The following is a 27,289-nucleotide window of genomic DNA, read 5'->3' on the forward strand; positions in this document are numbered from 1 at the left end:
AGTGTTTTCAAAGATTGATTTGAGGTCCGTTACTATCACCGAGAGTTAAGGAGTCGATGTGCCGAAAACCGCCTTTAGGACAAGGTATGGACATTATGAGTTTCGGTGATGCCTTTTGGCTTAACAAATGCTCCACCATATTTATGGACTTAATGAATCGGATTTTCCGCCATATTTGGATAAGTTTGTAGTAGTGTTTATAGATGACATTTTAATTTATTCTCGAGATGAGTTTGAACATGCCGAACACTTGAGAACTATATTGCAGATCTTGAGAGAAAAGAAACTGTTTGCCAAGTTTAGTAAAAGTGAGTTCGCTTCGTGAAGTCGGATTTTTGGGGCATATAGTCTCGGTGATGGTATTCGGTGGATCCAAGCAAGATTTCGCGATCGTTGATTGGAAACCGCCAAGAATGTATCTGAGGTTAGAAGCTTTTAGGCTTGGCCGGGTATTATAGGCGTTTTGTTGAAGGATTTTGATAATTGCCTCTCCTATGACTAAATTGTTGCGAAGAATGTTAAGTTTGAATGGACTGATAAATGTCAATGAGTTTTGAAAAGTTGAAAGCACGATTGATCAAGCACCAATTTTAGTACAAACCGAGTCGAAAGGAGTTCGTAATTTATAGTGATGCATCATTGATGTGCCTTGGATGTGTGTTGATGCAAGAGGGCAAAGTAGTAGCTTATGCTTGAGGCGCTTAAAACCGCATGAGAAGAACTATCCTACACATGATTTGGGCCGCATTGTTGTTTTTGCCTTGAAGATTTGGCGACATTATTTATACGGTGAAAATGCCGAATTTTTACCGATCACAAAAGTTTGAAGTACTTGATGAATCAAAAGGACCTAAATTTGCGACAATAAGATGGCTTGAATTATTAAAGGATTATGATCTAGTGATTGATTATCATCCGGAAAAGCAAATGTAGTTCTTGGCGCCTTGAGCGAAAATTTCTTTTCACTTTGAGAGCCATGAACACGGGTTAGCATTGTCGATGACGGGTCAATTTTAGTAGAGATGAGAGCTAAACCGTTATTTCTCCAGTTGATTTGTGATGCTCAAAAGAATGATAGTGAGTTGCGGATCAAGAGAACTCAATGCGAATCGAGTTATGACTCAGATTTTCGAGTTGGACCGGATGACTGCTTGATGTTTCGAGACGTAATATGTGTGCCGAAAAATGATAAATTGATTCGAAAATATTACATGAGGCGCACAATGGTCATTTATCGTTCACCCCGGTAGCACAAAATGTATAATGATTTAAAGAAGTCAGTATTGGTGGCGGTATGAAAAGGGACATTTCGAATTTGTAACTAAGTGTTTGATCATCAACAAGTAAAAGTGAACATCAAGTACCTTGAGGATTACTTCAACCGGTAATGGTGCACGAGTGGAAATGGGACAAGATTACCATGGATTTTGTAACCGGTTTGCCTTTAACTCCTAAAAAGAAGGATGTTTGTTTGGGTAGTGGTTGATAGATTAACAAAGTCACCCACTTTATACCAAGACGCACTGATTACTCACTTGATAAATTAGTCGAATTCTATATTGCTGAAATTGTGAAGTTGCATGGAGTACCTATGTCTATAATATCGATAGAGATCCAAGATTTACCTCGAGATTTTGGAAAAAGTTACAAGAAGCTTTGGGTACAAAATTGAACTTTAGTACCGCATTTCATCCACAAACAGATGGTCAAACGGAAAGAGTAATCCGGTACTCAAGATATGCTTAGATGTTGTGTTTTAGAATTTGGAGGTAGTTGGGAGAAATATCTATCTTTGATTGAGTTTGCCTACAATAACAGCTTATCAATCAAGTATACAAATGGCACCGTCTGAAGCCTTATATGGTCGTAAGTGTCGGACTCCTTTATATTGGACCGAGCTTAGTGAGAAACAGATTCACGGAGTTGATCTAGTTAAAGAAACCAAGAGAAAATAAAAGTAATTCGGATTGCTTGAAAGTCGCTCAGATCGACAAAAGTCATATGCGATTTAAAAAGAAAAGAGATTGAATTTCAAGTGGGTGATAAAGTGTTCTTGAAGGTGTCACCACGGAAAAAGATTCGAGATTTAGTCGAAAAGGCAAGTTGAGTCCGCGTTTTATTGGGCCGTCGAGATTCTTGAGAGAATTGGACCAGTGGCATATCGGTTGGCCTTACCGCAGAGTTAGAAAAGATTCATAACGTGTTTCATGTATCAATGTTGCGACGTTATCGTTCGATCCTTCACATGTGATTTCCCAACGAAATTGAGATTCGATCGGATATGACCTATGAGGAGGAACCAATAAAGATTTTGGCTCGAGAAGTTAAACAGCTTAAGAAACAAAAGTATAACCTTAGTGAAAGTATTGTGGCACGACATGGGATAGAAGAGGCTACGTGGGAACCCGAGGAAGCTATGAGGAAACAGTACCCAAACCTCTTTACCGGTAAGATTTTCGGGGACGAAAATCTCTAAAGGGGGGGAGAATTGTGACAACCCGAATTAGGGTCTAATCGAAATAGTGGTTTCGTGACCACAAATCCGAGATAGAAATAATTGTTTTATAAATATTTTGGGGTTTATGATATGATTGCATGATTGTGTGAAAATTTCGTGATGAAATTCTATGCCTAAAGTGTTTAAATTGAAAGTAGGGACTAAATCGAATAAGTTGCAAAATTTGCATACTAGAAATTTTTAGTATTAAATTGTTTTGAAATATTTATTAGGAGGTCTTAAATAGCAATTCTACCAATTTTAAGTTCATGGACAAATTTAGGACATGGAAGGAATTTTGGAAAGTTTAGTAGTAAGGGTATTTTAGTCATTTTGATATTAAATGAAATAAAATGGGAAAAATAACACAAAATAGTCATCTTCCCATTTAGTTGCTGCCGAAACTTCACTCTCTCCATAGCTAGGATTCTTCAACTTTCAAGCTCCATAGTAAGTGATTCTAAGCCCGCTTTTAATGTTCTTTACGTTTTGGAATCCGGAAGCTCGATTAAGCTTATGCTAGTAATAATTTAACCTAGGGTTCATATTTGGAAAAATACCCATAGGTGAAATTTGTGTATTTTGATGTTTTATGATAGAATATGAGGTTTTAAATTGTGTTAAATAATTTGTGCTACTCGGTTTTAAGTGAAAACGAGTAAAAGCAAGATAATCGGTAAAAATACCTAATGTTCATAACTATATGATAGAGTGGGAATTTGATGTTGTTGTAGAAGAGAAAATGTTCAGCATATCATAAAACATAAGAATAAGGGCTGAAATTAAATTCCGAGCCTAGGGGCAAAATTGTAATTTTGTAAAAGTTAGGGGCAAAATGTAATTTTTCTACAATGTGATTTTGGATTGAAATAAATAGTATGAGTATTAAATGAGCTAAATGTGTTATTATAGATCAAGAAAGGCGCTGAACCGACCTCGAACGGGGAAAGAAAAAGTTTTGGACTAAATTGCAAAATTTCCATATTTTGCACCAAGGTAAGTTGTATGTAAATATTACAATAATTTCATGTACATTCTTATATTTCAGCCTATTATATAAATATACTAGCTGATGTTAAAATATAAATTGACTATGGGAAGAATGGAAATAAATACAGAGAGAGAGATCCGGTTGAACATTCTGAGAGATCGAATGAAATAGAGGGCGTAGCTAGGTCACATGTATGATGCTGAGTGCACATCATGTGTACAAGAAAGCTACGAGACACCTGTAGTAGCTAGGTCACATGCGTGATACGAGATGTATCCCATGTAGACAAGAGAGCTACGTGAAAGATAAATGTAGCTAGGTCGCATGCGTGATTCCAAGTGAAGGACACCATGTAGACAAGAGAGCTACGAGACAAATCGGCTAGGTCGCATGAGTGGTACTAAGTGTTCCCCATGTGTACAAGAGAGCCGAACTAAATGAAGTATGATGGTGGGGTGTGTCTCAAACCGTTAAATATCGAGGATTGATCCGAATTGTTCAACGGGATGGTTTTGTGGTGACATTGTGGTTTGGACCTACACTTATAGTGAATGAAATGTGGTGAAAATGAATTGTGGCATATACATATATACGATAAAATGAGGTTAGCATAAAGAATGTGTGAAAGAGTGAAATTAGTATTAAAACTGTTTTTAGATGGCAGCAGTGACGTGATTTTGAAAAATCACCAAAATAGGAGGAATATAATTAGAGGTTGAATAAGATGTGAAATTAAAGCTTAATGAGTCTACTTTCATATAAAAGAAGCAGGGCAAGCAAAGGAATTCTATATTTTGAGATATTTACAATTGTAACTGACTTGCTCAGGATGAATACGTGATCCCCTGTTTCCACTTTGAAAAATCATTAAAAATTGTACAAAGCAAACTAAGAAATATAGTTTACATGCCTAAATTCCTTATTGAGACTAGTTTTAAATACAACAGACTTCAGGGTTGTTTGAGTTATGTACTGAGAGAAATTCAATTCGTAGTGGACAGAGGTCAGGCCAGTCGAGCTGTGTAACAGGGAAACTTTAACTAATAAACTGTACTAATCTGCTGAACCAAAAATTATAAAAAATTTAGCAAGAAGCTTTATGAGTCTAGATTCAGGGAAATTTTACGGATATGAATTTCGAGTTTTGTAACTCGAGTTATGATTTATTTAGTGAATATGACACAGCAGAGACAGCTTAATCGAAGTGGAATAAGTAGTGAAGTTAAAGTAGACATACTTGAATTGTTGTGTAAACATGTTAGATTCTTAAATTAGTATTTACATACTACTTACTAAGCTATAAGCTTACTTCGTTTTCTCTCTTTGTCTTATAGTGTTCTCCACTTGCTCAGAGTCAAGGATCGTGAAGATCTACCCGCACTATCATACTTTGGGGTATTTGAACTAAATGTTTTGAATTATGGCATGTATAGTAGGCAAAAATTATTTTGTTATGTGTCATATTTGTCTAGGCTTAAAATATTAGTTACTGATTTCGACCAGTTACTTTGTACAAGCCATAAAAGTTGGCTAATATTGTTCAAGATATATGTTATACGATGCATTATCAAATGGGATGACATATTTCTATCTTGGTATATGTTATGTTCTGGTAATACCTTGTATCCTGTTCCGGCGACGGTAACGGGTAAGGGGTGTTACATTACCTATTTATAAAAACTTACAATAGAGACAAAATTTTAAATAAAAGTTCACTGTCCGAACTCCAGACTCTAAAGGAACTATATAGATACAATATAGTCGTTCCCATGGCAAAGTTTCTAAAGGCAGACCCTTCCTATGTGCATGATACTTTACTAATAGAGCTCCTGGATCCAACACAGTCTGGCTTGGTCCCTCCTCGAGTTCCTTTTTCCACAAATCCTGCAACCATAGGTCAAACCTCTGTAAGTCCCAAAAGAACTTAGTGAGTCTTCTAACTAGATTACTTATACTTAAGCCCCGCCTCCCAAGGATATTAAAAGAAAAGAAACTGAATGTAAATAATTCACTGCTTATGCGGGAAAATTCTTCTTAACCCGACGTAGCAGACTCTAACTTGTTCTCAATCCTATCCGTTGGCGAATAGATCATTGAAAAATTTTTCTTCTAGAAATCTTATCAACCTTCGATCAGTCTTGATGGTTCTTCAAATGTCTCGGCATCTCTATGCATTCTGTCTTTTCCTTTACTTAAATTCTTCACCCCCAATGTAGGTTCTTCTTTCTACCATGTACTTATTAGGTAATCCCTTACGCTAACCCTCTTAAAGGTTCTCGGGTATGTTCCCCCTTGGCAATCATTCCAAATTTGTTTAGTCTATGAAAAACTCCTTATCTCATCATAGTCTCGAAGGACTTGCTGGCATCCCATCTGTTGAGATAGCTATTGAGGTCCCCCTGCCACTTTGGCAGATTAAGTCCCACTTGGGACAAATAGCAGCAGGATTATTTCCTTGTAATCCACCTTATTTGAGATGCCATGCTTGTAAGTATGACACTTCCATCTGCTGTGGACTATTTTGGCCTTCAATACCCAGCATGCTATTGTTGGTGTAATCATTTTTGTTCATGATTTCTCCCTTATGTTGGTTCTCTAGGGAACTAGCCATTTGGCTGATACTTTTTCAAGGGTTCTCCCCTTGAAGAGGAATATTCTTTGACGGACATATCTGTCACCCGATATATCCTTCTTTGTCAATGGGTTCTAACTAACCTTATTTTCCTTGAAGATTAACCGGCGTATTTTATATTTAATCTTTAGCTTATAGGGTTTTTCGGGCATCCTCTAGCGGTTCTTAATGGTGATTCTTATCTACAATCCTCAGTTAAACCACCTTTCATTTGATTGTACACTAGACACTACTGGTGCGTCATTTCCTATGACTACTTCTTGCTAGGTTACCACCCATATGCTCTATTGGCTTTCACAATTATTATTCTAGCAGTTTTTTCCATCCATTTGTGGATTCCTTCAACCCGCTGGCTAACTATTGTGTCTCATACTTTCATTATCTTTCTAACCTTTTTTTCCTCAATTGCATGACTTTTTACGATTTTTATCCCAATTGACCACCCGTGTTTATAGTCCTAGTGGGTTACCTAGTGTTTAGTGTCCTAGCGAACTCCACAAGCTACCATGGTTGAGCTATGGTTTCACTCTTCCGATTTCATGTTTAATGTCCAAGCAGACTTCATTTGTTGCCTTAGTCAAGTTATAGTCTTACACCCGGTAATCATCGCGTTTACTATCTCAGTAGACTACCTCGTGTTTATTGTCCCGACGGACTACATTAGTCACCATTACTGAACTATTGTCTTACACCTTAAACATCTTAGAGGTGTCACCCCGAAGGACTTTACCGCAGTCGCAATGTCGCCCCATAGAGCCTGCTGATAGCCGTCGCGGTGATGCTCTATAGAACCTAAATACTGTCTTCACAATGTTGCCTTAAAGGACCAATCCGCATCATTTCTTTCCACATTTTACCTTAATGCTCCAACACCGAAGTGTCCCCTCTACAAGGTTCAAAACTTCGTACATCACGGTTTGCTCCCAGCAATCCCCTCCATTTTTCCATTCCTAACATTGATACTCGAACACCGCAGTGTCCCCTCTGCAAGGTCCGGGGCTTCGCACATCACAAGTGCACTCAACATCACTGCATGACGGTATCTAACGAAATCACCCTCTTTTTCATTCTTAACTTTGTCTAACCTATCAATAATTCCCTTTCACATTCTACCTTCTAAACATGCGTTGCATACATTTCATAGATGATATTCCATGAAGTCATAGTTAGTTCATGCATACTAGACTAAAGTAGCAGATACCTATATGCCTATACAATCTAAAACATACTTAGCATTCAAGGAATAGAGTGCAAAAACTCACATGATATTTCTTTGCTTTATTAACTTAATATTTCCAAACGCCAGAGCTTTTATTTTTGTAGCAGCTAAGCATGACAACCAAATTCATGAATTAAACTCAATATTCTCAACTTAGAACTCAGTTTTCCAGAAACATGCAGAACCTTAAAATGGTTCTAAAAACCCTTAATTTGTTTTCTAAATCTTACGTACACCAAAAGACTTAGAACCTTACCAGCCTTATGGATTCTCTACTTTTCCAACTCAAACATCTCGATTTCTGCTTCAGGAAGAGCTTCCTGTAATTATCTCGCCTTCAGAGCAGCCAAGAAGTTGAATGAAGAAAAGAAAATGAAACATGAGAAGAATTCTCTTCTCTGGAAGTAATTTCCCAATTATTTATAGTCTTTCCTACTCAGTTATAAACCTTATAGAGACCATCTATCAATAACCATTTTGTCTCCCACTAAGGAACCAGCTAATTTTAATCCAGCTAACCCAAAATTGGATTTCAACCATGTCCAATTCCGTTTCTAGTTTATTTTTCCTGATATTTCATTAGAGACTGTCGACTTACGGTTCAATTTAACCCCTAAATGTTCCTAATTTTGGGGTTTAAAAGAAACCGGGTGTAACATGAAACTAATTAAAAATAAGTCATGAAATATGTACGATATTAAAGTAAACAATAGATTAAAATGTAAGCAAAACAAAATTCAAACACTTGAATACATCAAATTAAGATTATTAAATGAACACAATTATCTACCGTGATGTTGCCATCTTGTGACACAATCTCAATCAACAACATTATTAATACAAGAAACTATTACACACGTGTGTGGAAACTGTATATTTAGAATACAGACTAAAATAGCCTCGAATGGGTGTAACTTATTTTAATTACAAAACAATATTTTTAATTTTTTAAATCGAGTTGATATCTGGTTGACTCATGACACTAACTCAATTTGAAACTTAAATAATAGTATAAATATGCAACTGATAAAGGTATAAATTCTACACATGTAATTAAAAAAGTATAAAAAATTAAAAAAAAAGTGAAGCTTTGATTGACTGCTAAATTAAAAATGTTAGCAATGAAATTGACATTGGTTCAAATTTTACATATTTTTATTAATTTTTTAAAATAAAAAGCTAAACCCTTGAATAATATAACTTATTTTAAGTCATTTTGTAACTTTTCTTATCGAGTTGATGTCGATTGACTCGTGACACACTCATTCAAGAGTATTACTATAAGAGGGTAAATTTACAGCTGATGAAAATAATAAATTATACATATTAAAATAAAGAAAATTTTTTATCAATCCAATAATTGATATAAATTCAAAACTTATCATATACATAAATTTACTTTTATTGAGTTTTAAAAGTTTAAAAATAAAATATCCTAAAAATTATGTAATTTATTTTAATTATAATTAGGAATCTTAAATTTCCTTAATTTACGTAACTCAATATTGTTGTTGTAGATTCTATCCCAAGAAAACCAGTGGTTTTTAAGACACATTTCGAGAGAGAATAATTACTGTGCCGACTACATTGCTAAATTGGCTTTTGTAAACGAAGAGGACCTACACCTTTATGAGTCTCCTCTAGAAGTCAGATAAAGAGAGGCTCTTTACACCTCTCGATTTTTCTTGTAATTTAATTTCGTTATGTTTTCTTGTTCACCAAAAAAATCCAACTCTATTATTTATTTTATGATATATTTTTATTTTTATTTATATGATAAATAATATAATATAAATATTATTCCAAAACGTCGATTATTTCTATTTAAAATTTTAATAAATATATAATTACTAAATTTTAAATAAAATAATATACTTAAAATATGAAAACAATATAAACAGATATATACTAATTTAAACTAGTTGTAGATGAATTTAAATAAAAATTGACTAACGCGTCTGAAAATCAAAATTGGAAACTATATTATAGACATCCCCTGCTTCATTTGTAATAAAATAAAATTGGACGTTCTAAGTTACTTTGATACTGAACATAGATGCAGTACATACACCCAGCAAAACCATAAACATCTCTAATGTCAGCTACAAATATGTAGGAGCATCCTACTCGATTTCGATATAACCTCTCGTTCTCAACAATAAAATGTTTGGACACCATATATTTATCCTACACGAACATATTCTTTCATACAAAGATGAATGCTCATATTTGAATATAAGTAATCATACATACTGAATATAAGTAATATCATAATATAGCTTGAGAGAAACATCATTGGTTCATTACAGGAAAGATGGCCACTAATCTGAAATGGCCGCTTCTTGTTATTCATTAAATGCAGCATCTCAATCCCATGGACAGAGCAAACTCATTATTGGTGCCTTAGATGAGTGCACTCGACGCCACAATTACAATTTTATCTGTATGTAGAGCCATCGCCGATATTAACCAAAACTTAATAACAAATGACAAGCTAATCCAGCACCACAATGCCCGGTTTCTGTCCCGTAGAAGCTTATGAATCTTCATCACCAACATTGACAGCAAAGTGCCCAATTTTTTTACCCTGAACAGAGTCAGAAAAACAAAGAGTAACCAGGCAACCCCTAATGGTTGGTTAGCTTAGGTTGTGAAACAGCGTATCGACAGATGACACTTACCTCGGATAACATCCGCTGCTTGTTCAAGTGCTGGGTCCTTGCTTTGTTGATGACTGAATTTGGTGATTTGTACATTCTCTGCACCAAAAGAATCAATATTAATTTCATATTTTGGGCAAGTCCAGACACACATGAATCTATATATCAACTTCGAATAAAAAATTACATTTAACAGGTTAAAAATTAGATCTAAATCGATTAGAAACTGAAAGATAAGCGCTTTAATCAAATTAGAAACCAACCTTTAAATTGTTGGATACATGTTCACCGCCTACAAGATTCCTTTTTGGCGTGAAACCAAAAACATCTTGAAGGAACTCGTTTTCCTGCACAAGTGAAAAGTGAAACATTACATATGCTGATCTTAGTCAACCAGCAAATAAATATCAACAATTTGCATCCACAGGTGTCAACGAACCTGCATGTGTTTAGTGAAACCTCCACCAAGAAAGCGCCTCAAAAAGTTCAACTGTCGCATTGCAATTTTAAACACTATGTGTAAGAATTCAAGGCACGAAACTAGTGTAGGAAACTAAACTAGAGGGAAGAGAAACCTGAATCAACTGAGACCATGTTGATGTCTGAAGTGACTCCCCGCCGATCTTCATTGATGTCTCGGGACAATAACCATCCTAGCATCACCAAGATAAACATTAACATGAGCTGTCCTACAATTGTAAGTCATGAAAATGAATAACAATGATACGAGTACCTGAAGGAACTCCAAAACATCCTTAAACAAACTCCTTTGGTAATTAAGATCTTTCTTTGCAGAACCTTTACCACCAGCTTCCACAGAGAGGTCTCTGACTTGATTTAGAATTTTTGCCCTCAATCCTTGTATATGTAATAATCCTTCTTTAGATTTATTCCCTTCAGAAACTGAGCCATTATTTGAACCTTCAGCTTCAGTGGCAAACTTCTCTAAGCTTCCCATCTCAAAAATTACTTCCAGTGCTTCCCCAGCAGCAATGCGAACAGATCGGTCATCCTTATCTAGCAAACTAGACAAATATGTGATGGATCTGCATAATTTCTCAAGATTGACGGGTCTCTTAGCTCATTATATCGTGGGAGCATCAAAATCTCACAAGGTTTGCTGAGATACATATGGAGGGATTTCAATACTAAACTACTAAGAAAAAATGTATAATACATAGAGTTCACTCACTCTAGCCAAAGTTTGGGACTGAGACTCCATCTATCCATAGTTGTCAAAATAAATGACCAGGCAGACACAACCGCTGTTATTACAACAGCAGAAGCTTTGACGGTAATAACCTACAAGTTAAACAGAATAAATTAATTCTCAAATAAAGCAAATAACTATGCAAAAACATATCATCGAGCTTTTCCATTAGCAAGATACAAGCAATAACTGATTCAATGAACCTCAATACACTATCAGATGATTTTTAATTACTGAAAATCAGGCATACATACTTACATTAGAGCCTAGTTTAGGGTGAACCAACTGCCACATAATTTGCATTGATTTTTCTGTTTCCTCTGGTTCGATTCCCCCAACAAAAGTGATGATAGCCAAACACTCCAGTAACTACAATAAGAAACCAGGTAATGTGAAACAACAAATGGCTGAGAATCTAAATACCAACAAAATATTAGGGGGACAAAATCCAATTTAACTTCTAGCATACCGAAGCTATCTTAGAAGATTCGTAACCAGACTTAAAAGCCTGTGAAACAGGAGTGATTGATTCCTCCAATATTTCCCGTGCTTTGTCTCCAGGACCAATAGTTAAAGCCAGCAAACCTACCAAAACAAATTATCAGCTTGAATTCTTCCATCCATGCATGCATTACAATTTACAAAAGTTTTCAAAACTAACCAACGGTATGGGAAGCTAAAGATATCTCTTTGCTGGACCCCTTTTTGAGGGAATTCAGGCACCGGTGCAGTAATGTAGCAAACCTGAACAACAGCCAATGACAAAAATATGACTGTTAGAAGCATATGGATCCAAGTACCATGAATTTGAATCATAAGAAACACTTCCACCCACACCTGCAAATATACTTGGCAAATAGAAAATGACAATCTAATAATATGTAATCTCAAGTCTGACTAACTAATGAATCCCACCGAATGTGTGCTATTCCTAATTCTTAGCGTTTCAAGAACCATGATCCTAAATCCTTGGGCTATTCTTGCAATAAAATAAATCAAACCCAAGATTAAAGAACACTTGAGAGCAACTTACTTCTTCTCCACGAACTCATGCTGCAAGTTGCTGTTGAAAGCTTCGATAATCGAGGCCAAAGCCTTCTCTCGCGTTGAACCCCTTCAACAAATGGAGAAAAACGCCCAATTGAGCCACATCCAAGTCAAAAGCATAATTATTCTAAAAACTTTTGAGAAATCTCGAGAACTTGACAAAGTAACTAATTTCAACTAACCAAACTATTCTTCCTTAACCACAGTAACAAGAAAACCATGCATCAAATTTTCATCCAACTATATCTAACCTCTTTTCGTATAAATTATCCACAGCTTCATCAAGTAAACTATCCTTATTAAGCTCTACTTCTTCAGTTCCGGAAACCGACATTCGATCGGAACGCATGGTCGACGATGAACTTACACTACTATTATCATCGTCACTATCTAACATCGTCGCATTTTTGCGCTGAGTTTTACCTGCCAAATTCATATAATTATTTTTATTCAGCCTTAAATAAAACCTAAAACAAAACAAATATAAAACCGACGCCAAACACACCCCAAAACAAATAATAGAAAATTGTTCAAACGCGACTTCACCAAACAATCAATCATCTAACATCCATAGCAATTTGGAAAGTCAAAAAGGCAGAAATTTAATCAAATTAATTAGAAAAAATTACCCAAAAAAAGAATAGAGGAAAAAAATTCTCACGTTTTCCCATGTTGGTGACTACTTCTCGGCCGTCGGTTTTTATATGTTAGAAACTACAAGGTTGACTAAGAATCTGAGAATGAGATAGGTTTGAAATTAAACAACGATAGACAGAACGAAAAACCCAAAAAGAATCCAAACAGAACAAGGAAGACGATATCAGAAGCGAATGGGAGGAGGATGCAGCCATTAAAGTGATACAGAAAATCCCTATTAGAATATAAAGCCAAGGGAAGGGAATGGATTTAGAAAATTACACAAACCCTAATTTATATGTAAAAAGAAAAGCGAACGGGGATTCGGGAATTGGCAGGTTGGGACACGAGGCGAGTGTAGGGATGGAGCACGTGGAATTAGGGTTAGACACGTGATTAAAGTAATTTTACTTTTTAGGAGGCGAGTTTGGGGGTTTAGAGTTCCCGGACTCTGGGAGAAGTTTGTAGAATTGTTTTTAAAGAAAAAAGAAATATTAAATTTGTAGATTCTTAAATTTTAAAAATAAAAAAGTGAAAAGGGTGGCTAAAGATTGAACTGTTGATTATCTGTTTTTAAAAGTTTGAAAATAATTTCTCATGGAAAAAGTAAAAACAGAACTTTTGATTTTGATTTAAAGTATTAATTTGGTTAAATACGAGTTTTTATATGAATCTAACTTCAACTGGACTTCCTGAGCTGCGACCCAACCCAATAACAGCAAATTTTCATAATTATCTTAAGCTCAATCGTTGCCCACTTCGCCATAAAAAAACTAATTTCGACATCACCAAAATTTTACTATAAATAATAAACCCAAGAGTATAAAATTCTCAGTTTTGCTTTGTTTATCCTTCAAGACTTCTAATCGAAGTAGAAGTCGACTTATTTAAACTAATGTTATATCATATCTAATCTGTTTATCCTAAAAAGTCAAGCATGGCAGATGCGGTGTTCAATTGGTACAAGAATGGGGGTACAGCAGAACCTGGTACTAAGAGAAGTGAAACTACCCTGCAAGCCAAAAAACATCTTTCTTCCATGGGTTGGGTTTTTTGGTATGCTCAGAAGAACGGAAGACAAGAGTTACGATATCAGTCACCGCAAGGCAAGGTTTACTATACACTCAAAGCTGCCTGCAAAGGTTACATCGATGAAACATCCGGGGCCGAGGGAGGAGGAGGAATGGCCGTGGCCGTGGCTGCTGACTTGGAGCCCAAGAAACCCTTGAAAAGAAAGAGTTTAACTCAAGAAAATCCAGCTTTCCCTAAATCTCTTCCATTTAAATCCCTGCCGCCACCCAAAAGAGGGAAGAAGGTGAGAAAACAAGAAAATCAAGCCGAGCCTCGGGTGATCAAACGAGAGAGTATTAGAATACGAGAGCATCTTGTTCCGAATTCATCTCATCGTAACCCAAGAACTGTTCTCTCTTGGTTGATAGACAACAATGTGGTTTCGATTTTGGGGAAAGTGTATTACCGGAATAAGGCAGGGAATCCATTGATGAGAGGAAGGATAACTCGTACTGGGATTCAATGTGACTGTTGTTTCAGGGTATTTGCTCTCACCGCCTTTGAGGCTCATGCGGGTAGTACCAACCATAGGCCGGCTGCTAATATAATCTTGGACGATGGCAGTGGCAGGTCTCTTTCTGATTGTCAAAGGCAAGTTCATGATTCAATGATGACGATCCCCACATCTGCGAAGAAGGGCGATTCGAATCCACGTGGGAGTGATGATGTTTGCTCTGCTTGTTGCGATGGGGGGGAGTTAATTTGCTGTGATCGTTGCCCTTCTGCTTTCCATGTCAATTGCGTGGGCCTCAAGGAAGTTCCAGATGGTGACTGGTTTTGCCCCTCCTGCTGTTGTGGCATTTGTTGTATTGGAACTGTAAGTGATGATGATAATTTTCTTTCTTGTCAACAATGTGAGTGTAAATTTCACATTGGATGCCTCAAGTTGAAGGAATCAAATGAACTGGCTGGGAAAAACAACTGGTTTTGCAGCCATAGCTGTGAAAACATCTTTTCCAGCCTGCAAAATCTTACTGGAAAACCAATTCCAGTGGGGAACAATCTGACCTGGACATTGCTGAAGTCGAAGGCAAGCTCTAATGGCGACGGCTATACTGATTGCCCCGATGGCCTGGATTCTTGTGCAGAGAATCACAGTAAGTTGAATATTGCACTCGATGTGATGCATGAATGCTTTGAGCCTAGTAAAGATTCTTACACAGGGAGAGATCTGGTTGAAGCTGTGATTTTCAGCCAAGGGTCGAAGCTGAAACGATTGAATTTCAAAGGATTCTATATTGCGGTTCTGGAGGAAAACAATGATCTGGTTTCCGTGGCTACCGTAAGGGTACATGGTGACATTGTGGCCGAAATGTCCCTTGTTGCTACCAGGTTCAGCCACCGCCGCCGCGGCATGTGTCGAGCTTTGGTGGATGAACTTGAAAAGAATCTAGCCAAACTGGGGGTGCAGAAGCTAATTTTACCCGCCGTGCCTGCTGCAGTTGACACATGGGTTAACGGTTTCGGGTTTTCTCACATGACAGGCGACGAGAGATCGAAGCTTCTGCAATATACTTTACTAGACTTTCAGGGAAGCATAATGTGCCAAAAACCCTTGAAAACTGAGTTGTGATAGACTGATATATCATAAGGTGCAAGTATCGTTCCAGGTACATGAAATATTAATGTTTGTTCTTGTTATTGTATTATCAGATGTTAACTGGTTTAGCTTACATGTGCATTTATAAGTTTATTCGTCAGCAACTATACATTAGACTTGGAGCATATTTGTCTCGTTTGAATGAGTTGAAAGAAGTAGCCAACATTCATTGTTTGATGGGCTTATTGGGTGGGTCTATGGACCCATAGTTTTAAATTTTGGCTTTCGCCTTTCATCAAAAAGAATCAACATAACACATAAACAAGCACATGCCTATATATAAACGACAATAAAGGAAGCAAAGCAAGACACAATCACACACCAGCCACTGCATGCTTTCCCTTTCCTCTGATTCTCAACATTTTTATTACAGAATCCAATGACACTGAGAAACAAAAAAAGGGTCCTGCTTACCAAGTGATGTCTTTTTCTCTTTTCTACATTAAAATAGTAATGCTCCCTTTGGCCCTTTCTTTCTGCATCCCATGTCCATTCCCCTAATTTGTAACTATTATAGCTTCCTTATGTTTCATCTTCCCAAAGCCTTAAAGTCGTCGATATGGCGACCGGCAACTGCTCGAGTCAAGCAAAAGTTTTGACAGAATATCAACGAGAAGGATACGGAAAAATAACATTATTCACCATCGATAATACCTTCCATGCCAAGGTATATGGTGTATCAATGAAACTGAAATTTAGAGCATTATTCATCAAATGACGACTACTACTGCTACTACATTTAATCAGATCCTTTACATAAATTATGAAAGATATGGAGGAAAATAAAAATAGGTCATGCTTTTAATTATATTGATTGGTAATGATTCAATATTGGAAATGCAGCTAAGCGCACCTTAAGTTGATATAATATTTCAGTGGAAATTAACTTTGTAGCAGCAACCATTATAAATGGGAGAATATATGAATGAGTGAAGAGATGGTATGGCTATAGATGGCCTTTAGACCATTTGCCTTATTAGCCTTAACTTTCACATGCGCAGTAAAAGATGCACTTCCAGTTCATGGGTTTTGTTTAAAATTCAAATTATTCCTTTTTATCACTTTGCCTTTTTCACAAAGTATGTAAAATAACTCAAATTACTCGAATTAGTTTTGATTAGATCTAATTATTTATAACTTTTCTTGAACCTTAATAAGAGGATAAATATGTTCGAATTTGCATTCTCCTGTGTTGACAAGTTAAAATTTAACCGTAATTAATTTTCTTAAACTCTTAAAAGAATTTATAACACTTGTGACAATTTTTATATATTTAAATTAAAGATTTTTATTTTTATTTAATTTTGTAAAAATTAATATAATGTAATATTTCGAGATAGATGAAATTTTAAGTAGGTTTAAAATGTGGTGTAAGTCCCTTTTCATGGTTTTGAAACTTGTTTTTCAACTGCTAAACTCTTATCTATTTAATTGATAATCACATGCAACTACTTTACATCAAATTTCAAAGATGACAGCAATAATTAGGATCACCTAGTCTTACGAAATTGACGAGAACCAGGTTCTTAGGGACAAGTTTATAAAAGAGCATTAAATTCTCAATTATTTGTGTAGGTAAGAGTCTAATAGGAGATATAACTGCTCATATTATTTTCAATTTATGTTCTTTTGGATTAATTCGAGATAAAGTACATAATTTTCCCTTATAAAATGGGACAAAAATTAACAATGATGGAAAGGACAAGCAAGAGAAGGATAGAAGTTGAGAAAAAGTGACTAAAAAAATTATGCAGGTTCTTATACCGAAAGTCGGATTGTATTTTGTCATTTTACTAAAAAATAAGTAAATTAGTTCATGTATGTCAAATTAAAAGATAAATTAATCCTTTTATTAAAAATTTTATATATTTCTACTGTTAAAAGTTAGTCTTTATACACCGGCATGATGTACACATGGAATGCAACATATCACTTGTCTGATTATTCTGTTAGCTACGCCAATTTTCAACAATACAAATAGACAAAATTTTTAATAAAAATGACCAATATGCTCTTTGAACTAACATACATAGACTAATTTACCTATTTTTTGAGTAGAGAGAATAAAATGTAATTTGTCTCTTAATATAAGGGCAGCTATCATACTTTACCGTAAAAATGAAATTGTTAGGGATCGATTCGTATAAACAACGAACTAGAAAAGGTAGAGAAGATCGAACACAAATTTTACTTGGAAAATTTTTCCGAAGAGAATAAAAACCACGAGAAAAGGAAGTTTCGACTTTTCACTAAATGAGTAAACAAACGAGAGTACAATATGAAGAAAATAAACTTAATGTACTAAACATACAAACTGAAACCCCAAAAACAAAGCCCTAACTCTTATAGAGTTCTCTCAAAAGGGATACAAATTTATTTGGGTTTTTTACTAATATAGTTTTTTTAAAAAAATACTAAAATGGTATAGGGCAAAAAGTAATGACAAAAATGATATGGACCAGAGTGGTACCACCTATGGTAGTGGCGTGACCACCCTGGGTCCCACACATTCTGCCATTTTCTGTTAAAAAGAAAAAAAAAAGCTTAAAAACGAAAAAAAACAAAACTGAAGCAGAAAAAAAAACAAAAAGTTGAAAAAAAGGGTTGTGTGGGTGCCAGAGGTGGCAACGGTTGTGCCTCTGGCAGAGGCGGCACCGCCCCATTATAAAAACAACTTCTGGAAGCAAGAAGCAGCAGCAAGGAGAAGAAGCAACTCGAGAAGCAAGAAGCAGCAGCAAGGAGAAGAAAAGAAAAAGAAAGAAAGGAGAAGGAAAAAAAATAGAAAAGAGAAAGTATATTTTTTTTAAATAATGAATTTTTATATTGTTATTGCGTTTTTGCTGTCATTATTGTTGTTGATTTTTTTTGTAGTTATTATTATTGTTAGTAAAAACCCTTATTATTATTGTTAGTTATTATTATTGTTAATAAAAAACTATTATTAGGATTGTTGGTTATTATTGTTAGTAAAAACCTTAATTATTGTTAGTTATTATTATTGTTGATTTATATTAATTTTGTAATAAAAAACCCTAAAAAGCTTATTTATGTTATGTAAAAATGTTTTATTTTTTATGTAATTTATTTGTTATATGTGTTTTAGATGGGTTTTTATTGGTACTTAATCTTTCAAACAACCTATTTTGATATTTTATTCTATTTTTTATATTATTAGGGTAAAAACTTCGTTTTAGGTTGATTAGATAATATTTGTAAAATTTATTTGACATGTTATAGATATTGTTAGAAATGGCAACATATTTGGTATTGCCTGATAAGGTAATAAGTTCAGCACAAAGGGAGAAAGTTGATAAGATGATGAGAGAAGTGCAAGATTACAGAATGAAACTAGAAGAAGATATTGTTCAACACGTTATCACAATAAATAAAAAGATGCAAGAAGTGTTGTGGAAAGGTCATGAAATGATTAGGAAGAATAAAGTGTAATACTTAACCCTTAGAGGGACATTAATAGAACGGGACATTAATAGAACGGGACCATCAAATCATTTTAGACCAACTTTGGAAGACATTTGTACCGCGAACCTATTGGAATCTAGTTATATGCTTCGTAAAGTTTATAATCTCTTATGAGCAAGGAAAATAGCGAGACAAAGTATAGGATCACGAAAGTTGACTAGGAAGCAAAATGTGATTGACATACCATGGATGGATAAATTAGATGTTAGAAAATTACCAAGAAAATTTCTAATTTCAATACCCGTTATAAAGATTGAAGAAGAAGAAAATCCCGAGGAATTATCAAATTGGATTGTAGAAGATGAATATGAAGAGAATCAAGAATATTTAAATTGGATTGTATAGTATTTCCCAGAGGAAGATACAAGGTCGGAGATGGAAGAAAACGTAGAATTGAATTTAAATGGTTAAATGTAAACATAAATATTGTTCATGTAAAAAATGAGAACTGAAAAAGTATGAGCTTATGAATGAAAAAAATTTCATATTGATTAATTAATTTTTTTTTATTTAAGTAATTTATTTGCTGTTTGAAATTATATTGAGAAATTTTGTTTATTTTTTAATAGATTGAGCATTGAAGATGGATAATCAATTTTTCGTATGCATTTATTTCGATAGAATCATCTTGACAACAACCGTTGGATGCATATTTGAATGTCGGCAACAAATAGCAATGATATTTAATAGAAATGTCTCGTTGGATGATATGAAGGGAATGATTAACGCAAAAATTGTTAGACGTTGTAGGAGAAGGATCTCGAAACTTTTCTACAAGTTTCTAGTTTCGACAGATCCCATCAAATTCACCGAAATAGAACTTGTAGACGACGAAGACGTGGAGACAATGATCGCTCTTTACTGTGGGAATGGGAGTGACAAAAATGCACCGATTCACTTATTTGCTGAGTTAGCCGGTATAGAGGAAAATGAAGATCTCACTGCATATGGTGAAGAACACAAAGCTCAATAACCGTGCATGATGGCTCCAATATCGTGCGTTGATAGTGAATCGACTATACGTGGGATCGATATCGATCTTAATGTTACACCCGATATGAATGTGGTTGGTAATGATGGTTACGATAGTAGTGATCCTTGTTATCAAGAGGTCGATAGTGATAGTGATCCCGATATGGACAATGTCCCCGATGATATTAACGATGAAGACGTGAATGACGATGGAAACATTAATGTGTCTTTGGTCGAGAACCAGATGCGACGATTGTGATACACAATAATCTTGGGCCACACATGTCGCTCATAGACCCCGGTGCGGCGCATGCAGCTGAGTTCCCCGAGTACCCTGAAATACTTCTTGCTTATCGGCTGGTCGTAAATTCCTATCCTGAAGAGTTGTTCGTAAGCCAGAGATTCGAAAGTAAACAAAAATGCGTATTTGCTATTAAGCGATATAGCATGAATATATCAGTAGATTACAAAGTTGCAGTGTCTAAACTGACATTATATATTGGGGAATGTTGGAAGTCAGCGGAAGGCTATAATTGGCGGGTATGAGCTGCATTTATTCAAAATTTACAGATGTGGGAGATACACAAATTTGTTGGGCATCACACATACACATCAATAAGTATGACAGATGATCATCGAAAACTTGATTCCAAAACTATCTGTACGTATATAATGCCAATGGTGAAGGATATGCCGACCATTAAAGTTTCGGTACTGATAGCTGAAATGCAAACACAATTTCAGTATCGAGTATCATATTGAAAGGAGTGGATAGCTAAACAGATGGCAATGGAGCAATTTTATGGGGATTTCGATGCGTCATATAACGAGCTACAGCGATGGATAGCCGCTATGTGGGAGTACGTACCGGGGACTATTATTGAGTTACAGACAAGACCTTATTACAGCCCGAATGACCAACTACAACCGGGAAAAATAATTTTCCATCGAATGTTCTGGACGTTTGATCCATGTGTGCGCGCATTTCCCCATTGCAAGCCGTTTGTGAAAGTGGATGGGACTTGGCTATATAGAAAATATACACAGATCTTACTTCTTACTGTTGCTCAAGATGGCAACAAGAACATGCTCCCGATAGCATTTGCCATCGTAGAGAAGGAGAACATGGAATCGTGGGAATTCTTCATTACTAATCTGCGGAGGTGTGTTGTTAGTAACGATAATATTTGCATCATTTTCGATAAAGGGAAAGGATTAATTACTGTCATTAGGCATTCCGGTGTATCATGGAGATCCGTTTACTGCATCCGATATATCGCAGCTAACTTCCATTGAGATTATAAGAATGCAGACTGGAAGAGACAAGTTGTGAAAATAGGTAAATGATTACCTTATCTTCTAAATATAAGTTTTAATGTTTTAGGGCAGTACTGTAACCTATATTTTCCTAATATATATACAGCGCATGAGCTAGAGCCACATATTTTTCGTTAAAGAATGGCTCGACTTGATAGTGACATGGAGGGTCAAACAAATACATCTTTCGGACAGTGGTTGGGTAGTATGGAGCCGTGGCAATGGGCTCAAAGTTTTGACGAGGGCTTTCATTATGGTCAGATGACCACAAACTTAGTGAAGGGGGTCAACGCTGTGTTGTTGAAAACAAGACATCTTCCGATTTCATCTGTCTTCTCGGATACATTCTACAGGTTGGCTACCTTGATGCCAAGAATGGGTCAGCAACAAGTCAACCAGACGGAGGCGGGACACATGTTTGTCGAAGATTTCAGAGATGCAATGGTTGTAAATCATCGGATAGCGAGGTCGATAAATGTAGAAATATATTCACGATGTCTTGAAATGTTTTGTGTTACAGAGAGCATTGGTCGTCGACCCGGCATACCACCTAAGTCCTATAGAGTTAATCTTCGGAATAGACAGTGCGATTGCAGGAGGTTCTAAACACTTCATTATCCTTGTGCGCATGTCATGGCAGCGTGTGCTAAAGTGAACCTTAATGTTGAACAAATATTTGATGATGTGTACACACTCGAGCGCACGTTACGTGTGTAGGAAAATGAGTTCCCCGTCCTACCTGACCTGTCTACATGGGAGGTGCCTCCAACGACTTTCGGGCTTGTCCCAGACAAAGGGCTACGCAGGAATCGGAAAGGTCGTCTGCAATCATCTAGAATCCGTAATAAAATGAACATTAGGGAGAAATTCGAGAGGTTGCGTTATGGATTATGCAGGTTAACTGGTCATAATCGGAGTAAATGCCCGCAATGAAACTATCATGTTGGCCAATCGTCACGATCGGGTAGGAATTGAACTTATGCTGTAATGCATTTAATTTATATAAAGAAATTATATTGCAAAGTTTGTTCCAATTAGATTAATGTTGTAATGTATTTAATTTATATTACAAGACTAAGTTTGTTACAAATTTTAGTGTTTTAATGTTCAAAATGTCCAAATTAATCTAATTTACGTTATGGTCAAATTTTGATCCACTTTTCAAAGTTCCAATTAATCTAATTAAATATATACTAAAAAATACAAACTTTTTAATATCAAAACCCAACAAACCGCTAAAATTGACGGTTCGATGGTGTGGTCCTCGGAGTATATTTCTGCAGAGGTCGACGTTCACATTGTGGGTGATTGTGACCACCAACTTCTTCTTTAGTCGCGGGTGAGGGTGTCTGATACATGGAAGAAAAATCATATGGCTCGAACGACATCGATGAACTTGAGCCGGGAGGAGTGTCATCCTGCGGTGGATACAACCCAAGGGGAGTGGAATACTGCGGTGGATACGGGCCGGGGGTAGTACTATACTGCAGTAGATATAGACCGGGAGAAATGCTGTGCTATGGTGGATACGACCCAAATATATTAAACCCGTAATAATATCTGCCCCCTGACGAGCCCGGGAAATAGTCATGAGCCGAAAATTCGGATGATAAGAAGTATCAACCGAATATGAATGAGATCGCTCGAACTCGGACTCGGGATCTGGCTGTGAATCGGGCTCTATATCGGCTACTGGCTGTTGTGCCTCATGTCGCTACACGTGCGGGAGGACTATAGTCGACTACCCACTAAGTAAATATGGCTTCCCCATACTAGAGTACCATTGTATGTACTCTAACGATGGTTGCGAATCGGAAGATATATCCATCTGAGGTCTTCGACCCATCCGATTATCTCACACCGCAACAAATTTTCGATACACAACCCCCCAATGCCTTCCATGTTTCCCTCTCTTGTTGATGCCGTGAACCTTCCCCACCTGCATTGGTGGATCCGGGATATACTGGATGCAGCCAAACTGTCGTAGTACTCGATCCCCGTGGTACCACTCGACTATATTGAAACTGATAATTGGTGCATTAGTGCACCACAATTGAGAATGAACGTAGGCAAGCGAGGTTATAATAGCTGCAATTTCTGGTCTACAATATGACATCCATATAAATTGCAGAATTAATACTATGGTTAAAATTTTAACACGGTTTGCGTAAGATATACAAAGTAATTACATGTCACAAATATTTGAATAGCTTACCCCTTCCCCGGTATGTTGTTCAATCAGCAGACGATATATCGGGACAGTGTACGACCTTCCGATACCCGGATAAATACTCCATCTACGAAAACAATTTTCAAGTAAATATAATATCGTTAGAATAGTATCATTATAAAGAAATTTCAATTAATAACAAGTTAAATTTTATCACCTGTTAACTAGTGGAAATACGTATGATTGGTGACTAATCGATGCTAAGAATGGCATCCGATAAAGAGCTCATGACTGCAACAATACAAGGCATTCGCCTATGTCTGCTGCATCAGGCTTTGTCGTCCGACAAAGCTCACGATACAACATAGCCAGAACTGTAGAACCCTAACTATACGAATGAACATTACGCAAATTAGCTAATAGAGGTAAATACTGAAGATGAACCTTGTTGTTGTTCAAATTAGGCATCAGTACACCCTCTATAATGTGCATAATGTATGCTCGAGCTGCGTACATCAACTCTTCTTCAGTGGCATTAATGATAAATGCTCAAAATTTGCTTTCAGCCATGTAAATTTCAACTCTAAAAAATTGGACTCATCATCACCAGGCGAGGCTCCTAGTAGGCTATAACAAAGTGCAGCCGGCTCAGCTATCGCACTTACACCCGTGATGGTATTCCCGTCGATTGGGAGCCCAAACTGCAATGCAACATCCTCCAGAGTGACAGTGCACTCCCCACACGACAAATGAAAAGTGTAGGTCTCGGGGTGCGAATGCTCGACCAATGCGGATATTAAATCGTATCGCAAATCAAACGTCCGGGTCAATGCTGCTGACCCGAATCCAGCGAGCTCCAAGTAGGGCATCAGTCGTGCATCCGGGGAATATCCTAAACCATTCACCCAGCCTTTTAATACGTGGTACGAGTCCTGACAGTATTAAATTACAAAAAATAGTTATAATAACATAATTTATTTCCTTAAATTACGTAGATCTTTTTTTAATGGAACCCTTGATTAATAAATAACAATATTTTACCATATTATTAACTGTGTCACATATGTGAGCAAGATCCTTATTGATCAATGAAGCCATTGCGATACCTGCAATTTCAAAATAAATTTCGGTTATTAATTTTAATGTTTGATAGATTTTAAATATTTATTAGAATAACTAAATTTTATATATTACTTTTAATTACAAAAAATAGAAAAACAATTTTTTCGACAACATATTTTTGCTATACTACATTAAAAAATAAATATATCCAACTCAAATACAAATATTTTTATTATAATTTAAAATATGTAATAAGTAAAATATTTTGGGTTAAAATATAATATATTTAATAACCCGCATGTAGTTCAATATATTTTAATTTAATTTAATTTTTATTTAATAATAATTTCAGTGATGCAATAATAATTAAAAACACATGATAAGTTGTTCAATATTATTTTAAAATATATTATAATATGTAATTAATTAAATTCATTAGGAAATAAAAAATCGTATTTTTAAAATTTTAAAATTTTCGGATTCTATTTTTAAAATATACTATTTTCGTATTTTATTTTTTATATTATTTTAGTACATAATGTTTCAAATGTATTATTTTGGTTTTTTATATTAATTTAGTAAATAACCCTAATTTTGTCCCTTTGTTTGTATTTTTAAAATTTTCAGATTTTATTTTTAAAATATACTATTTTTGTATTTTATTTTTATATTATTTTAGTACATAATGTTTCAAATATATTATTTTAGTATTTTTATATTAATTTAGTAAATAACCCTGATTTTAGCCCTTTGTTTGTATTTTTAAAATTTTCAGATTTTATTTTTAAAATATACTATTTTTGTATTTCATTTTTTATATTATTTTAGTACATAATGTTTCAAATGTATTATTTTAGCGTTTTTATATTAATTTAGTAAATAACCTTGATTTTGGCCCTTTGTTTGTATTTTTAAAATTTTCGGATTTTATTTTTAAAATATACTATTTTCGTATTTTATTTTTTTATATTATTTTAGTATATAATGTTTCAAATGTATTATTTTAGTGTTTTTATATTAATTTAGTAAATAACCCTAATTTTGTCTTTTTTTGTATTTTTAAAATTTTTGGATTTTATTTTTAAAATATACTATTTTCGTGCTTTATTTTATATTATTTTTAAAAAAACCAACCAGCACCATTTTCCCCCAAAATTTATTTTTTTCATATTTTATTTCTTTTCATATTTTTTTAGTAAGATATTTTTAAATATTTTATTTTTATACTATTTTCGTAAAATAGTATAAAACCTCATCACATAAAAAATAAAAATAATTAAAATAATCAACCTAAAACACACTTAACAAATAAATTAAATAAAATAATAATAAAATGTTCTTTACACATAACATACATAGGCTTTTTACTTCAATAAAATTAAAAATAAATTAGGAATGAATGAAAATATAAAATAAATACAAACATATATAAAATAAATACAAACATACCTTAATATCTCTTTTAACCAAATAACACATTGTAAAAAATAAATTTATAAATTAAATCTAAATTAAATCAAAATCAATCAACAATAATAATAATAATAACACTTACTTAAAAAAAATTACCCTTTTTTTCCTTCTTTTTCTTTCTTTTTCCTTCCCTCCCTCTTCTTCTCATTCTCTTTTTCTTTTTCTTCCCTCACCAATGCCCCCTGCTTCTCCTTCTCTTCTTTCTTTTCTTCTTCTTCTCCTTCTTTCTTCCCAAAATGAGGTCTTTTCACAGAAAAACCAGAACGCCCGTGTATGAGAGGCCTTTTCACGGTGCCGCCTCTAGCACTGGCACCACTAGTAGTGCCGCTCAGCTTTTTTTTTCTACTTCATTTTTTTTCGTTTTTAAGCTTTTTTTTTTCTTTTTAACAAAAAATAGCAGAATGTGTAGGACCCAGGGTGGTCACGCCACTACCATAGGCGGCACCACCCTGGTCCATACCATTTTCATCATTACTTTTTACCCTATACCATTTCAGTATTTTTTTTAAACTATAGTAGTAAAAAACCCAATTTATCTCTATAGTTACTACGAAAACTCTCACCAAAACTCATTTGCGACTACATTTTGTCGCCCTTAAAAGAAAACCCCTGTAGTACTACATCTTTAACTGCCTTATCTAAATAGGGATACAAGACCTTGTTAAATAGGTTAAGTTTAAAGGACTAAAACGACTAAAATATCCCTGAAATAATCAGAGTTTGACTGAGAGAAGAAGTTATGCTTGGCTATCAAAAAGCGACTATATTACTTGAAGAATATGTCGCATCGCCGTAATGATCCATGCATACTTGCCACGAAGTCGCCTTCTCTGTCAATTGAAAAACTTGTCGCGTTGTTCTGATGTATCTCGTCGTGACGTCGTGCTTATTTTGCCTTTGTTTTTGTTAAATGTCTATAAACTGCTCGATAAATATAAGATACACCTCACGATAATTATAAACAAGGGTTTTAAATTTTTTTAAAAAGATGAGATTTAATTCTTTACTAGATATAAATGGTTTTATTCAATATCAAACGAGGCTATGGAGGTACTTATAATTTGTCGTTGAAGACAATTAATCCTCTTAAAAGTAAGCTAGACAAAAGAAAAAAGAAGCATAAACCTCACATTGGTTGAATAATAATAGAGTTTGATTGGGAAGTTAAATGGAGTTTAATTAGTTAGAAGTATAGAGAAGAGAAGGGGAAATCATTGAGTTGGTGGAGACATTGGAGGGTGAAATTGTGGTG

General features: G+C 35.0%; 2 protein-coding genes across 3 annotated transcripts; one reads left to right on the forward strand and one right to left on the reverse strand.

Moving 5' to 3' along the window:
* Positions 1–9,520: 9,520 nt before the first annotated feature.
* LOC108474626 (uncharacterized) lies at positions 9,521–13,416 on the reverse strand. Of its 2 annotated transcripts, none has more exons than XM_053025821.1 (13): positions 12,886–13,416; positions 12,508–12,679; positions 12,243–12,323; positions 11,871–11,953; positions 11,679–11,794; positions 11,468–11,578; positions 11,192–11,301; positions 10,733–11,045; positions 10,575–10,652; positions 10,439–10,489; positions 10,263–10,346; positions 10,021–10,098; positions 9,521–9,926 (listed from the first exon to the last, which is right to left on the reverse strand). In XM_053025821.1, the coding sequence occupies exons 2-13, from the start codon at positions 12,651–12,653 to the stop codon at positions 9,876–9,878; spliced, it is 1,302 nt and encodes a 433-aa protein (XP_052881781.1). In that variant the 5' UTR covers positions 12,654–12,679; positions 12,886–13,416; the 3' UTR covers positions 9,521–9,875. The 2 variants fall into 2 exon arrangements, with proteins under 2 accessions (XP_052881781.1, XP_017632099.1); XM_017776610.2 differs by having other exon boundaries at positions 12,918–13,415.
* A 413-nt stretch (positions 13,417–13,829) lies between these two features.
* LOC108475157 (increased DNA methylation 1-like) lies at positions 13,830–15,536 on the forward strand. Its single transcript, XM_017777148.1, has one exon. It carries the CDS (start codon positions 13,830–13,832, stop codon positions 15,534–15,536), a length of 1,707 nt encoding a protein of 568 aa, XP_017632637.1.
* The last annotated feature ends 11,753 nt before the right edge of the window (positions 15,537–27,289 follow it).

Source organism: Gossypium arboreum, chromosome 3 (genome assembly GCF_025698485.1).
Source record: "Gossypium arboreum isolate Shixiya-1 chromosome 3, ASM2569848v2, whole genome shotgun sequence".
Taxonomy (NCBI): Eukaryota; Viridiplantae; Streptophyta; class Magnoliopsida; order Malvales; family Malvaceae; genus Gossypium; species Gossypium arboreum.